The sequence below is a fragment of the Tauraco erythrolophus genome, chromosome 12 (assembly GCF_009769465.1).
Source record: "Tauraco erythrolophus isolate bTauEry1 chromosome 12, bTauEry1.pri, whole genome shotgun sequence".
NCBI classification, from domain to species: Eukaryota; Metazoa; Chordata; class Aves; order Musophagiformes; family Musophagidae; genus Tauraco; species Tauraco erythrolophus.
In genome coordinates this window covers 8,707,107-8,721,799 of record NC_141476.1, presented here as the reverse complement: position 1 = coordinate 8,721,799, position 14,693 = coordinate 8,707,107, and the positions used below count along the sequence as shown (strand labels likewise).

The following is a 14,693-nucleotide window of genomic DNA, read 5'->3' as shown; positions in this document are numbered from 1 at the left end:
TGGTCCCACCCTGACCTTGGAGAGCAAAACAGGAAACCATCTTAATTAATAAACTGTAAAAACACCCATGAGAAAAGAAAATGCCTTTATTCTGAGAGGTGGGGGGGCTCTTACATCTCAGCTTGTAATTTTTTTTTTCTAAGGCAGACATAAAAAGACTCCATAATTTATTCTTAGGACATCTGAATAGTTATTTATTGAGAAGCCACAGTTCTCACACTTTTACAACTGTCGGCTTGTATAAGGCAAAAAAAGCAAGATGGATCACTATTTTACACAGAAAGTAAAAGCTCTGGAGGGGGGGACTGATGGACATGCAGATACCGGTCAAAATGCAATGTACATGACATATATAAAAACCATTGTGAAACGGAGGAGTTGTAAATTATGGTTACAATCTACTGAAATAAATATTCAATATATTATTATAAACACATTTGTATAGTCTAAGATTGTAATTAAAGTTGTCTTTGTACATACACAGTTATTTGAAATTTAAACAAAAATGTAACATTTAGAGGAGCAAACGTCAACATAAAACAACTGCTTTGGACTTGTAATGTGGCATGATATATCCATAATGATAGGATTAATCTGGTGTGGCAATTAGAATGACTAATCCTTTGGGATGTAGCCTCTACGGAGTTAACTGCATATTGAAGGGAAGAGCCTGGTACATTAACAAGGATGCAGAATGATTCAAACGGCTGTCTGGGTTTGTTTGTTTTCTGGTTTTTAAATGAACAGAGAGAACAAAAAAATCATTTGTAATTGCCTCCTTCTTCTTTTAAAAACAAAGCTGTTTTTTTTTTATTAATTTTAAGCAGTTGGCATCCACAAAAGAGAAACAAAGAAATGAAAGGACTCGATTCACTCATCTCCACAACAATTCACCATCAATGTATATACAGTACATTAATGAAGCATTGTTTAAACTTTAATTGTAACAGGGACACACCTAGCATGTTTTCTATGTAGTTTTTCCATTAACAGTATTAAACAATGGTGCTCCATATTGCTTATGAACATATAGATATGAAATTAGGAAACCGATGAATCAAAGAGAGGTGCTATATCTTATTACCACACAGCTAACATGGCATTTGTATTGGTAAACTTCTCATGGGCATTTAGAGCTGACATAAAAATTCCTAATGTGGCTAACTGAGTTACAGACGAGGTACATGCACGGATACCAGGCGACCCCCAGCCGCTCCTCCGGGCCAGCATCCCTAGTCATCCTCTTCGTCTTCCTCATCGCTGTCTTTCATGGTGATCCCCTGGAGCCCTCCGCCTTCGCTGACCGATGCCGTGGCCTCCTCTACTGTCAGCCGGTTCCGGATGGTCTCGTAGGTTTTGCTGTTTAAGGTGGAGTCCAGCACACCTTGCAATCGGAAATCCCGGTACGTTTTCTAAAGCGGGGAGAGGCACGGAGGAAAGAGGAGACAGCACAGAGGTCAGGGCCGACACTGGCTCTCCTGCTTCGCCGCAGGAGTGAACCCATATCCCCTTCCCCGGGGTTTGAGGCCACTAATGGCTTTAAACTGAAAGAGGGGAGATTTAGATTAGATATAAGGAAGAAATTTTTCACTCAGAGGGTGGTGAGGCACTGGAACAGGTTGCCCAGAGACGTTGTGGATGCCCCATCCTTGGAAGTGTTCAAGGCCAGGTTGGATGAAGCTTTGGGCAACTTGGTGTAGTGGAGGGTTTCCCTGCCCATGGCAGGGGGGTTGGAACTAGATGATCTTTGAGGTCCCCTCCAACCCAAACCATTCTATGATTCTATGATAACGGAACAGGCGGGGATGTCAGGGAAATCCCAGCCCCAGGGACGGGACGTTTCGCATGGCCCCGGGCAGTGCAGAGGCGGCGGGGTGGGGAGGCATCTCTGCTGGCCACAGCTTTGCGGTGGCAGCGGCCCCTTTGGGGTGCCTTGGGCAACACACGAGGGTTCTGCCACTCCAGCCCTGCCTTTGCCGGGCCCGCAGGGCGGCCGGCTGGGTGGCTGCACACCAGTGTCAGGGCAGGGAGGTACCGGGGCTGCTCAGGGGACCTCTGCATTTGGTAGGTGGGGCTCTAAAAAAAACATTGAAGCAACAGATATGGGCTCTGCTCCGACTAACTTCCCTTGCTCCTGGATGCGCTCCTCTGCCTCGAACGTCAGGTTTTTTTCTTCACGCAGCAGAACGCTTATCGCCCATAACTGCAGACGTGATTACACATTCCCAGAATGCTCTGTAGTAAATAATCCTACCTACAGTATTGGGATTAAATAAGCTAAGTCCAGGATACCGGGGAAGACTGTTGATGTATAAACTAGATGATCCTTTGAGGTCCCTTCCAATCCCTAACATTCTGTGATTCTGTGAAACATAAGCACACGGCATGTGTTTCTTAAATCTCTCTTTCTTCACCTAATTCCTAAACTGGGGTTGTATTTCCATAGTTAGCTATATTTCCCTTGTTATTACGATTAATATCTCTCATTTCAATTTATGTTTAAAAACTTCTTGACTCTGTGAGATGAAACTCTGGCCTCATAGTTCATTTAATTCTGCTCTGTGCTCTGCGTGGAAACTATTTACTGTTCTGCTATTTCAGAAAGTCCTCGGATTTGTTGTAGCTGCTTCTGAATGTAATATTGGTATAAATAAAGCACAAGGAAGAAAGCTTTCCTCAGCTAGCTGACAAGTAGAAATAATTTGTCTGTGCTTGTTGTTTTCAGTTATGAAAAGCACATTTAATACATTTCAGTTTTAATTTATTCATGCCTTCAATGTGTTCACTGCGCACAAGACCAAATAGTAGACCAAAAAAGCATTAGATAGAACCTAAAATGATCAAAAATATATTTACCCCCTTCTGTGATCTTATTATTTCATGCAAACCACTGCGATTTCACACTGAAATAATTATCATTAGACCAAGGCACGCACACACACACACACATATACATATACACGTGCACTCAAGGAAAAAAATGTTACTTTCAGGGTATGTTATCTCACCTTTGTGATCTCTTACAGTTGATTATATACACCCATTGTAAAAGAAACAACTTCAATTAACTATGAGAAAAATTCTCATTTGCATGCTGTCGATAATCACAAGCCATAGCTGGGCTTAAATGTTTCTAGTAAAACAGTGTTAAAAACTTTTGGTTTGATTTAACCCATTTTAACACTGGAGTTCATCGGTGTGATTAACATGTTTGTCCACAAAAAGGCTAATTTTGGTGCGCTTATTGTACAGGTAGGGTTGAACAGCAATAGAGTTTCCCTTCTTTTATGCAAGCAGTCACTTTGTTCTTATTTGCACACCCGTATTTCACATCTATATGCATTTTGAGATCCTGTTTATCCTTTGTTACACAAGTATCTTAATTTTTAAGAATTTTAATGCATGGCTCGCTTAATGTACTTGCAGGCAGCAGTTCGCCTAAGACAATGTGTCACATGCATTCAGGCATACACACACGCTCCCTCTAACAGCAAGACAGTAACGAAAACACGTCGGCTGATTACCTTTACTATCCTAATGAGAGTTTTCAGTTGGTAAATGTGGAGCTGCAGGTCCATGCGGTCTGTCAGCCAGGTGCAGACAACATTCATCGAGCTGGTGTACCATTGCTGCAAGAGAGACAGGACTTCTCCAGCAACCATGTCACGGCTGTGTGCCGTGCCCCGAGCAACACCGGCTGCACCCAGTCAGACCAACCTTTCCCACCAGCCAGCCTGTTCGTGAGGTATGACAGACTTAGAGGGGGAGCCAGGCACCCTTTTTTACACAGATGCACCATGCATGAGCTTTTTAATTTTAATAATAACAACAACAAACTTATTAGGAGGGGTAATGGCCACCAGCGACACCACAAGGTTTTTGTAACCTGATTTTTGCCGTTAACGAGACTTGCCAGCAGCAGTTTGCGTTTGGCCCAAGTCATTTCCTAACCCGGTCCCCCTCGCAGTGACAGCACGGTCCTGCCTTTAAGCGTGTCAGACCACACTCAAGCTACTTACCGTCTTGAAATTCACCCATATCCAGCCCCAGGGCGAGCCTGGGTCCCTGCCGGCGGGCGGAGGGGAGGCTTGTTTGGGGCAAGGTTTGGCTGCGAGCACCTACAGGCACCTGCCTGTGCTGCATGGGAAATGCTTTGGTTTCACCCTCCCAATGATGAAAGATGGAAAAGCAGCAAGCAAATGAGCTTGTTTCAAGCTGCTGACCTCACCGGGCCCCTCCACGGGCTGAATTTTTGCTGCTTGTCTGTGAAAAAGGCTTGCAGCTGTGTGGCAGCAGCCTGCCAGCCCTGCGGAGCAGGAAGGATGCGGTGGGCTGTGGATCAGCGCCCTGCTCACGCAGGGCTGGCATTGCACGTCTGACGCCACGCAGACGAGCAGCGAGCCCTTGGGAGAGGGAAAAGCAGGGGCTGAGGGGAGGGGGGCATCACAAAAACCTCCCGACGGCGCTCAGCACGACAGTTGATTACAAAGTGATCTGCACGCTGAAAACCATCACGCTGCCGTATGCACAGTGACACCCTTCTCTCTGGCACACCCAGAGATCAAAACCTGTCCTGCAGACCTGTGCAATTCGTCTAGAACCAGTGAAAGGGAAAAAAAGTACCAGTTTATAAAAATCCTGATCAAGCGCCATCCAGGTTAGTCTGAAATGCAGCTCCCTCCCAACTCGCCTCATCTCAGCCCGACTCGGCTGTTATCGCCCCCCTTCACGGCACCATCGGGTGGGGATCTCTGACACAGAAACATTCCCTCTTCCCTCTAGTTGCTGCAGTTGACAGCGCTGCTGGTGAACCGAGACGACTGAATACTCTGCAAGTGCAAAACTGAGGCCAGGGACTTGTTACCCTCCATCCTTCAACACCAGCTGAGGGGCCAGCGCCTGTCTGCGAGCAGCGTGTGGACAGCACTGCTGGACGTGCGGCTCCAACACCATCAGCTGTCACTGGGTAGGGCACCCAATGGCACCACTGTCCTGGAGCACCCTCAAGCCAAGCACATGAGCTGGCATAAGGCTGACCAAAGCAAGCCAATGAGTCCCAGCTAAACCAGCCCAGCATCACAAAAACGTGGACTCAACACTCGTTATTGAACTGCAAGGTAAGGTACCCAGGAGGTGCTGTCCTTCTCCAGGAACAGACAGCAGAGGTTAGTTGTGCTGCATCCATGAAGATGTTCTTGTACTTCTATTTCCTCTTAATAAAATGGAGGAAGTAAAAGGATGAAAGAGTCACCAAAGAAATGGCACGTGGTGATCTCCTGCTTGATGCTTGCACCTCGTGCAACTTCTGGCTGAGATTCCTGCTGGCCCTTCATCTCCAGGATGGAGACCTGGCAGGAGCTAAGAGCTCAAATGAAACTAATTCAGATAGGAAAGCAGGAGCTTTCTCCATAACAGAAATCAAGCTCAGCTACTGTTAACTGTCACCTGAGGTCCTGACGTCAGACTGGGGTTGAATTGTGAGTGAAGTACCCTGGTTAGCTGGTGAGGGCTTGACCAAAAGAATAGATGTGAAGGTCTGATGGGTCTTTATACCTTCCAATCCCTCAGACTATTCTAAGAGGCCAGAGCATCCCTGGATATCCCCCTGAGAGCCCTGGCTGCTGGGAAAACCTCTCAGGACACCCAGCATCCAGCTGGGGAGTGGCACAAAGGGACGGCTGTCACGGGGGGAATCTGGGTTCTCTTGGAATGCTAGGGGCTCGTGTGGGCAAAACAGAGAGAAATCATTAATGTTTATAATGTAACTTTTCTGCAATCAACATGCTTAATGAGTCATGCTCTCACGTGACATTAGCTGTGACCCCGGGCTGTGCTGGCCGCGGGTGCCCAGGTCACCCAACCACCTCCTTCCACCACCTCTTTAAATCAAAATGCACAGAGGAACGAAGCAGCTGTACGTTCCGTACACGCGCCCTCTCCCTTCCACTGCTGCCTCTCATCTGCCACGAAATGCTCTGCCGGGTGTTCATGTCACCTCTAAACGAGCTGAGACTTCCCTGGCGGGGGCAGGACGTGCCATTTGTGTTTGCCCCGTGCCACGCACACCTACATGGCTGGACGGATCCGAAACAGAAATTACAACCTCTGCCCAGAGATGACCGGCAAGGTGACTTTGCTGCCATGTGACCTTCAGACTAAGCAAAATGGAACATTTTGCTGTGTTTCTGGCAGGCACTCCAACACCCTGGATTCTGGGGAGACGCAAACTCCCCTGAGCCGAATCTGAACCGTGCCCCTCTCCTCCTAAGCACCGGCTGGCGAGGGCTCAGCCAGGCGCATTGCTCGGCGGCGTGAAAGGAGCTCTCTTTCTCAAAGCTAAGTTAGTCCAAAGACTTTCTGCTTTATGAGAGAAAGACAAAGTCTAATTCATTGATCTTGATACACAAAACCGTCACGTCACTTCATAGAGCACACACCAACTGCTGAATTTAAGCCCTGCATATTCATAAAAATAAGTTAGCCCATAAATTAAATGTTCCCTTTAGCTATCACTAGTGTTGATGTGCTATAAGACGCACAAGCCCTCTGATTCATGACTAACCTACCAAAGAAGATAACATTTGCATATGATTATATTATTAAAAAAACAACAACAAAGCCAAATGCTCCGAAACAGAAATGTGATCATCTCAGACAAAAGAGCGCAGTGTGGTCCTGTCGGGCCGCCGGCCGCCTCGCTCTCCCTGGGTGGGTCTGCTGTTCCCCAAAGGGCAGTGGGGCACATGCAGGGATGAAGCGCTCCTCGGGGCTCTGGCTCCAACCTTGTGGCTTGTCCCCATACACAAGATGCAGAGGGCACAGCCCAAATGCCAAACTTTGGGGCTGTACCATGGGGCTGTGACACATTTTAGGTGCATTTCTGGAGCCCCAGGGCCAGCTAAGCTGTGACAATTAGTATAAATATATTTTCTCAAAACTCCTTACACTGGGTTGTACAGAACGAGTTGACCTCATTGATGGTCCCAGGTCCATGGACCCCAACTCCACCTATCTCGCTGCTGCACACACTCATTACTGATGCTAGCTGCCATCCCTGTCCATCACTCAGAGGACAATTTCACTCAGCGTAGGGGCACAGGGTGAGGGATGACTGTGGAGGGTGCATCCTGGGGGGATGCATGGTGAATGCCACACATCCACCGGGACATCAGCAAGGAAGGGAGCACGGGTCCCATGGAGGTATGTCGCAGCCCCCACTGCCTGCTTCCCAGTATGACCTGGCTAACAGCAAAGGACGCACAAACAGATGCTCTATAGATGCTATCAGAGCCCAGTAATAGCAAGTAGATACCATATTTGCACAGCCAGGAATTTAATCCTTCTTTCAGGTTAGTTTTTCTGTTCCCCTTCTGTCTTTCACAGTGACCCTCATTGCTGGGTGCTAGCCTGGGTAGATGAGGTGGGCCGTGGGCTGGCTGGGACGCTCCTGCGCAGGCATTAGAGGAGCTCCAGCATGCCAAGTGGTGGGCTTCCACGGCTGCCCATCCAACACCCCGACCAGCTCGAGCAAGAAGCTTCCTCGTCCCCCCCTCCCCACCTTTTTTTTTTTTAATGCAAAAGCATGATCAATAAGTTGTTGAAATCACAAGTTTTTCTCTGAATACATAAATTGCAAAAAATTGACATGAATAAATCTGCAAGCAACGCACCAAGTGTGGCACATTTTTATCAAAAAAGCGCCCTGTGCTGGGTTCCTGTGCTTTCCGGGAGGTGGTGTCATTACACAGACCCAGGAACATCTGCAAACCCCCGTCTTCTTTGGTGTGAGCTGAATGGAAGCATGACCTCCTGTTCCTTGCCATGAACCTTGAGTTCACACTCATATTTTACATGTTACAGGAAGCCGCAGCTCGCCCCAGGGGTGCTGCAAACAGAATCTCGTAAGCCAGATGCAACACTGCTTCTTAAGGCACCTGAAGGAGCTGTATTCTTCATTCAAAAGCTTACATACTAGTAGCTTAAGGTCACTTCAGCTTTTGTAAAGAGCGGGACAAAACCAGGAATGCTTCTAGGGCTGGGTTGTCAGCAGGGTAGCAGAGGGATTACAAGGAACCTGTGACTCTGCCTCTTTCTGCCTTTACTGGTAGTTTTTTTGTGTGTGAACAAGTGCCATACAACAGATTGAGGCTGGTATAAAGGCCTGGGACTGTGCAAGAGCACCCCGCTGAGCCTCAGCTGTGCTTGCAATTAGCAATAGGCATGAAATGATTATTGTTGTGGTGGCTGATGGCAATCTGAAGTGACAAGTTTTATGGGGGAAGTTGTAGTAGGGATGTTCGGCAAGTTTCTGCAAACCATTAATCGAAGGCTGCAGCACGGTTTAGTCAAAGCTATTTTATGTCATTCCAAAGGTCTCACAAGGATGCTGAAAGAATATTTTTCTGCTCTCAGTGCCTTGGAATGGAGTTTTTCTAGGTCAGGGATTCTTTACTGCCCTATTTAGTGTCAAAAATACCCATTTGCCTCAAATTAGCAGAAAGCTTGTAGTTAAGGGCTAGAGATTAGGCATACAAAATTACTCAGCAGGTGACTGCTGGGTGGATTTGGGGGTTGAGAAGTCTTTAAAACTGACTACAAGACATTATATACTTCTGACAAAAGAACATAGTAATCCTACCTGCTTGCTTTAACCACTGTTGTTTGTCTATTATTATGTGCTTTAATGCTCATAAGAGCAAAACTACTGGTGATACTACTCAATTACCATAGTAACTCTCCCCTATGACCTCTCATTTCAGTACTCGCTTTCCAACCAGAACCAATCCAAGCAGGGCAAATCTATTTAAAACTGTGACACTCACTGCACAAGGAGGCTCCAAACGCCGGCTGGCTCCCTCTCTTTGTCCAGGACACGGACTTGCTTTGAAATGCTGAAAGGCAGCTTTGAAATGAAGCCTTGAATTCAAGGTGTATCAAAGGTGAGGGACTGGATGTCGGGCGGCTGCCTCCGCAGCAACCCCGAGCTGGCCGGCACGGAGCAAGGGGACCACAGAGGTGGGAAGGGAAAGAGGAACAGGCTGACCACGAGTCTTATTTCCCAAAGGAAAACTGAACCTGCTCTCAGGCAACAGCCCTCTCTCAAAGCCAGGAAAAAAAAAAAATTAAAAAATTACCGACTCTTTGTATGTGGTGTTCATGTCCCTGTCCAACGGGCCAGAAGCTCAGCTGGTGGAAAGCACAGTGGGGCTGTGCTGCTTTACAACTGCTGACAGTACGTGACAGCCAACAGGGCTGTGTCCATCCCCATCCTGGGTGACTTGGAGATCAAATTCAGTATTCGGCACTGTCACACGCATTCACAGCAGCCACCTCCCCTTGGCAGGTGTCGTCTCTGCAGGGAAGGTAGGGATGCAGCCACAGCAGCTCAGGATCGTGCTTTCCAGGGACCAGCTCTGTGCGTGGGAGCAGGAGCTCCTCTGGTGGAGTCTGCCTGCCCAAGGGACTGCGCTCCTGCGTTGGCTCACGGCGTGCCCTGTACGCACACGCAGTCGGGTTCGTACACACGATGCTGTCTGTAGCCCAGAGCCCCGGCTGCTCAACAGCAGTCATGGAAGGACCACTCTTGTCCCTTTGGTCTTCCGTGGCCACCAAGGTGTTCCTCTCCACCTTCCCTCAACATTTCTTTGGCTGTTGATCCCAGGCGGTCATTGCAATTACAAAAAACTTGGTAAAGACAGTAAGCATGAAGCATAGAGCCTCATGGCCACTACAGTTTCCTACTCCTTCTTTAAAAAAAAAAAAAAAGAGAAGCTCCCAGCAAGCCTGAATATACACAGCAGCAATCCCAGTTTGGGAGCCTCCTCTGAAAGCCAGCTCAGCTGGGATGCTGGATGGGGATGAGAGCAGTGGTGGGATGAAGTGTGCCTCCTGCCCTGCTCCCAGCCTGTGCTAGTGAAGTCTCAGCCAGGCTGGTGGAGAAAGAGCGAGGACAGGGCCTTGGTGACGCAAGTCTTGTCTTAAGCTAAGATACATGGTGGTGGCCCCAGAGGAGGATGTGGCACAGCTGGGGTGGGCGAAGAGCCGCGGTCCCTCAGGCGCACACATAGCTCTGGTCCCCAGTGTTGATGAGGAGACGGGGATGGACCTTCTGCCACAGGATGAAGAAGGAAAAGGCACACCTTTACCCTGCAAACATACATTTTCTTGATGGCAAGTGGAGACCTGTCCATGCAGACATCCCCATCCCACGTGTCCCATCAACTCTTCTTCTCACTACTCAACAAAACCCATCCTCTGTGCCAAGTATCACTCCACAGTGCCCTGCCCAGGGGCTCCCTGTCCCCTGCTCTTTGCGGGGGGACCAGAAAAGCCATCCGAAGGCAGCTCGGCATTTTGAGCTACAAAACCTCCTCCAGCACAGAGGACCAAACCTGCAGCGGGGTCAGCGGCTCGGCCCCACAGGCAAAGAGCATCTGGCTCAGTTGTGTCCCGGCTGTGGCATCAATAAAAACCCAGTGACTCTTTTGATTTACACCTGCCAAGGACTTGGCCCATTCCTCCAAGCCTGGCAGGGGCCAAGGCTCAGGGGACCACGTATCACACCTCTGAGCATGCCTGGAAGCGGAGAAATCGGTGTGACATTGCCCACGTTACAGAAATGAAGTTTAGTGGCTGTGGATCTAAGAGCAGACAGCTAACCAGAAAATAAGCAATGAGTTAATATCACAGGCATTGATCAGCTAGTCTTACAATTAATGCTTCCAATAAAAAAAAAAAGCTCCCCCTTTTTATTCAACATAGTAAGAAATTAAACACTTGTGGGCTCATTCTAAAGAATGAATGAAATTGAATAAGCTACCTAGCACTTGAGATTCCCAGCGAGTGCTTGAATAGAGCAAACCTCCTGAGTTGAATGGATTGCCTTTTGGGACCAATTTGTCTCTTTTCACTCTTTATTCCTCCTTTTTTGCTGACAGATGTACAAAGGCGGAACTGCGCTGTGCAGCTTAGCTACATGCACCCACAGCAGCTGTCACTTTTGTCGAGCAAGTTAATCAAGCAAATGCCACCATATCCCACTTTCTATAAGGAACAACATGTTATAGACAGTAGTCTTGGGAGACGGGGAGGGAGGGAGAGAGACTTTATTTTAACTTTGAGTAACTGGTATTTTTTTTTTCCCGTGTGTAAAAAAAAAAGGGGGAAAAAAAAAAGCAGTCAAACCCAGCAGCACAAGCTGACACTTTTGTTTTCCCGTAGAACAAATATTTAATATGATTTTAACTCTAGTTTGTACTAGAGGGAGAGCTGTCCGGTTTTAATTAAATGTAAGGGACTTAAGGGACCTGGTTAAAAAAGAAATGGAAGCTTTTTGTTTGCGTTAACGCTTGTTGATAATAATATATTGATCGTCAATTGCTAAGCCCAAAAGATTAGTGTAGTAAATACTATTATCTGAATGCCACAAGTGAAGTGCTAGCTTCCCGTCCCTGCTTTTCCCTTTGTGAGGCAGTTTGAATCACTGGTTGTTATTTATACATTTTCTTTGATAAAAACCAACTTGTGTGGCTGATTTTTTTTTTTTTTTAAACCCTGCCTCATTAAGTGCATAATAGCATTTACGTGTGGGGCTTTCTGCTTTTTAGCCTTTCAAGCTTAAGCTTATATTCCTCTCTCACAACCATGTTTCAAAACTTGGGATGTTCACAAACAATTGGATACACACCAATATTGTATATATCAGATGCTCTCTTGCTATTGCCAAAGACTACAAAATAACAGAACATGAACCACAAAGAGTAAATAAATAGTTATCGCCCTGCTACGCTGCCGCAAACCAGATGATAACGCTGCCCGATCATTAGGTAGCTTTTCTAACACGCTTAATTCTTTAAGTGTGTCTACTCTTGTTAGGTATGCAAAAGTCGACCTCAGAAATAGGTCTTTCAGGGTAGCTCCACAGAGCACACAACGGCAAAGCAGCGAGGGCTCTAGGCAGCACTGGGTTTGCTATTAGAAAGGTAATTCCTCCCCCAAATTCACACACTTTTGAAAGTATCTACTCTTTCAGAAAATAAACCCAAGTTTTGGTAACAGATTGCGGTGTGCTAATTTAACTGCTCCACAGGGTCTTTGGCTTGGTTCGGTCAAAAACAGGGCGCGCAAACGGGAAGCGTTTGGGATTTCCGAACTCTTCCCCAAACTCCAGACACTGTGCTTGCACCTCACCCGCAGGAGCAAATCCTCCACCAGCCGAGCTTGGCAGGGCTCTGCCCATGCCTGGGCAAGTGGTCCTCACAAGAGGCAACATGACCCTCGTTTTCTGACTTAAACCTCTCTATTAAACTCTACATTAAATTCTAGAGATTTACTAAAGTGCTAACAATTTAATAAAAATCCCCTGAAACCTCAGGGTCATTTTTTTTTCCTTAAATTTTATTACTTTGTTCTATCAAATCCTTGTGAATTTGTCTGGAGTTCCCCTGGTCACCCTCACACTGAGCTATTACTGAAATAAACGGCTGTACTGTTTTTTCCTGGGATCTTTCGTACGACTATAATGCTCTCACAGGGAGCACACTCAGTGTATTCAACATCCACCCTGGTGCTGTGATTTCTGGATGCTTTTTACTCTAGTTTATATTCCTTAAACATGAAATTTCGTTCACTTTGACAACATAGCTATACGAGGAAGTTACAAAGTCAAAGGGGCTTGATATTAAAATAATTTGTATTATTACTTAATGAAGTCACAGTCCTAGCATTGCATAATAGGGTTAAGCCGCTAGCCAGAGCGCCTCATCATCTGTCTAGGATGCAAATGGCATCACCGAATTACATTATCTTTTTTCTTTTCCCTTCTCTTCCCAAAAATAAATCATAAAAAAAACTTTGAATCGCGTGAAGAGCTCTGCCTTCAAACAGGGAAGAGAATTCAGAATGAAAGTCGAAACGCAGACCCAGGCGCGCTGAAGTGCCGCACGCTTTTTGCAGTACATATGGTACCTGAGATCACCCACTGTTTGGGGATCTCAGCAACGGGGTGTGCTCAGGCTGGCGCTTCACCCTTAATTGGCTTGAAGTTGGACCCAACGGGGCTCGGCAGGTCGGTGCCACGGGTGCTAATGGGAGGGAGGCGGGGGACACCTGTTTTCTGGGTGTGCTGGTGGGATTGCACAAATTCCCCACCCGCCAAAGGGCCACAACTCGTCCTGCACACTCCTTGCTGCAAATTTCTCTCCACTCTTAATTTTATTCCTTTTTGGAGAGGAAAAGGATGATCAAAACCTTTCGCACCAGTGGGGCCAAGCTCCCCATCAAATAGAGATGCCCAAGAAGATCATCTCTAACTCTCTCCGCTTTCAGTGCTGCATAAAATCAGCTAACACCTACACGTGTTTTGTGCAGCTGCGACTCCCCGTGCCGCGGTGGATGAGGGTTTGTTTACTCCGCCCGTCAGCAGCTTTGCAGGCAATCCCTGCGCTCTTACCGCATGAGCGACGGTTTCCCACCGCGGGTACACAGCCAGCCAGAGCCAGGAAGGGACCTGCCGATGGTACTGCACCTTCACTGCGGAGGGAACAACTCTGCTGATGGGGATACAACAGCTCGTAATTTCTCGGGTGTTTTCAAGCTGTATGTCAGGGTGGCCTACCCTGCTAGCCCGATGCCAAAATCTCTGCCTAGGCAAAGCCACGTACTCACATCCCTGGGAGAAGTGAGGGCAGAGGAGCTCTGGGAATGAGCCGCAGGCAGGACACATCAAAGTCTCCCTGAGCTTTCTCCCCTGGGGAGGATCTCACTGAAAGAGCTACTGCAGTCCTGGCTTGTCTCCTCCTACAGCCGAGGATGCCCTGGTCCCAGCACGCCGGGGTTTGCTGTGAGCAAACACCCACATCAGCCCATGTGCTGACCATCACCAAATAAAGCCCAGCCATGTGCTGCTGCACTTTTTCTGAAGAAGACAAACCCCTCGAGCCGTGCGCTGCTCAGGGCTGGGTGGAGGGCAGCGGGTAGAGAGAACTGCGAGAGGGACCTGCACAGAACCAGCTATTTATCTACGGCAGGGTGCAGGGCGGTCGATGCTCATGGTGATCCGGGAAGGAAGCCCACTGACATCGGTCCTGGCAGCACCTCTAAATTCTCTCTCATTCACAACACCCTCAAACCAGGGACACCCCATGCTTAAACCCGCAGAGCCTCAGCGGGTGCCTCCTGTCCCCTCTGAGACAATATACATCTGCAGAAAATGCTGCCTTTCAGGTAACAGGTAAGGGCTGTCCTGGCTATGTGCATCCCTGAGCTGGAAGATCCTGCCTTTACAGGGTGTGCTGGCACACAGCATCTCATGGACCTGCAGGCAGAGGACCGAGCTCTTAACGGGGCCCTGGGTGGGTGCATCGTTGGGTTGGCTCTGGGTGCTGGGCCCTCTCTCCCTTCACTATAGATACAGCTCAGCAAAGTACCCAGCACTTGCTGGGAACCATCAAATAAAATCCCCAAAAACCTGCTGCTTTGCAGGATTTTGCAGAGTTTGATTTTCCTAAAGGAAAGAGCTGCTGCAAATAAAAAAAATATAAAGGCACATACACACACACACACACACACACACAGACACACACACAAAACCACTTCTGTATGGATGCTTTTTCTCAAATACTTTTTTTAACCTATAAAATATTCTCTGCTTATTTCCATTTTTCAAAAAAGAAATGAAGTTGACATGTTAAAAT

General features: G+C 47.5%; 1 protein-coding gene across 14 annotated transcripts in view; it reads right to left on the bottom strand.

The window, feature by feature from the left end:
- Positions 1–1,232: 1,232 nt before the first annotated feature.
- The window catches only part of CADPS (calcium dependent secretion activator), a 220,084-nt gene continuing 206,623 nt past the window's right edge, over positions 1,233–14,693 (bottom strand). For all 14 annotated transcript variants that reach the window (XM_086619182.1, XM_086619184.1, XM_086619187.1 and 11 more), the window contains 2 exons: positions 3,525–3,629; positions 1,233–1,412 (listed from right to left, as the gene is read on the bottom strand). In XM_086619182.1, the coding sequence (XP_086475308.1) occupies positions 1,233–1,412; positions 3,525–3,629 (285 nt within the window). The remainder of the gene's footprint in view (positions 1,413–3,524; positions 3,630–14,693) is intronic.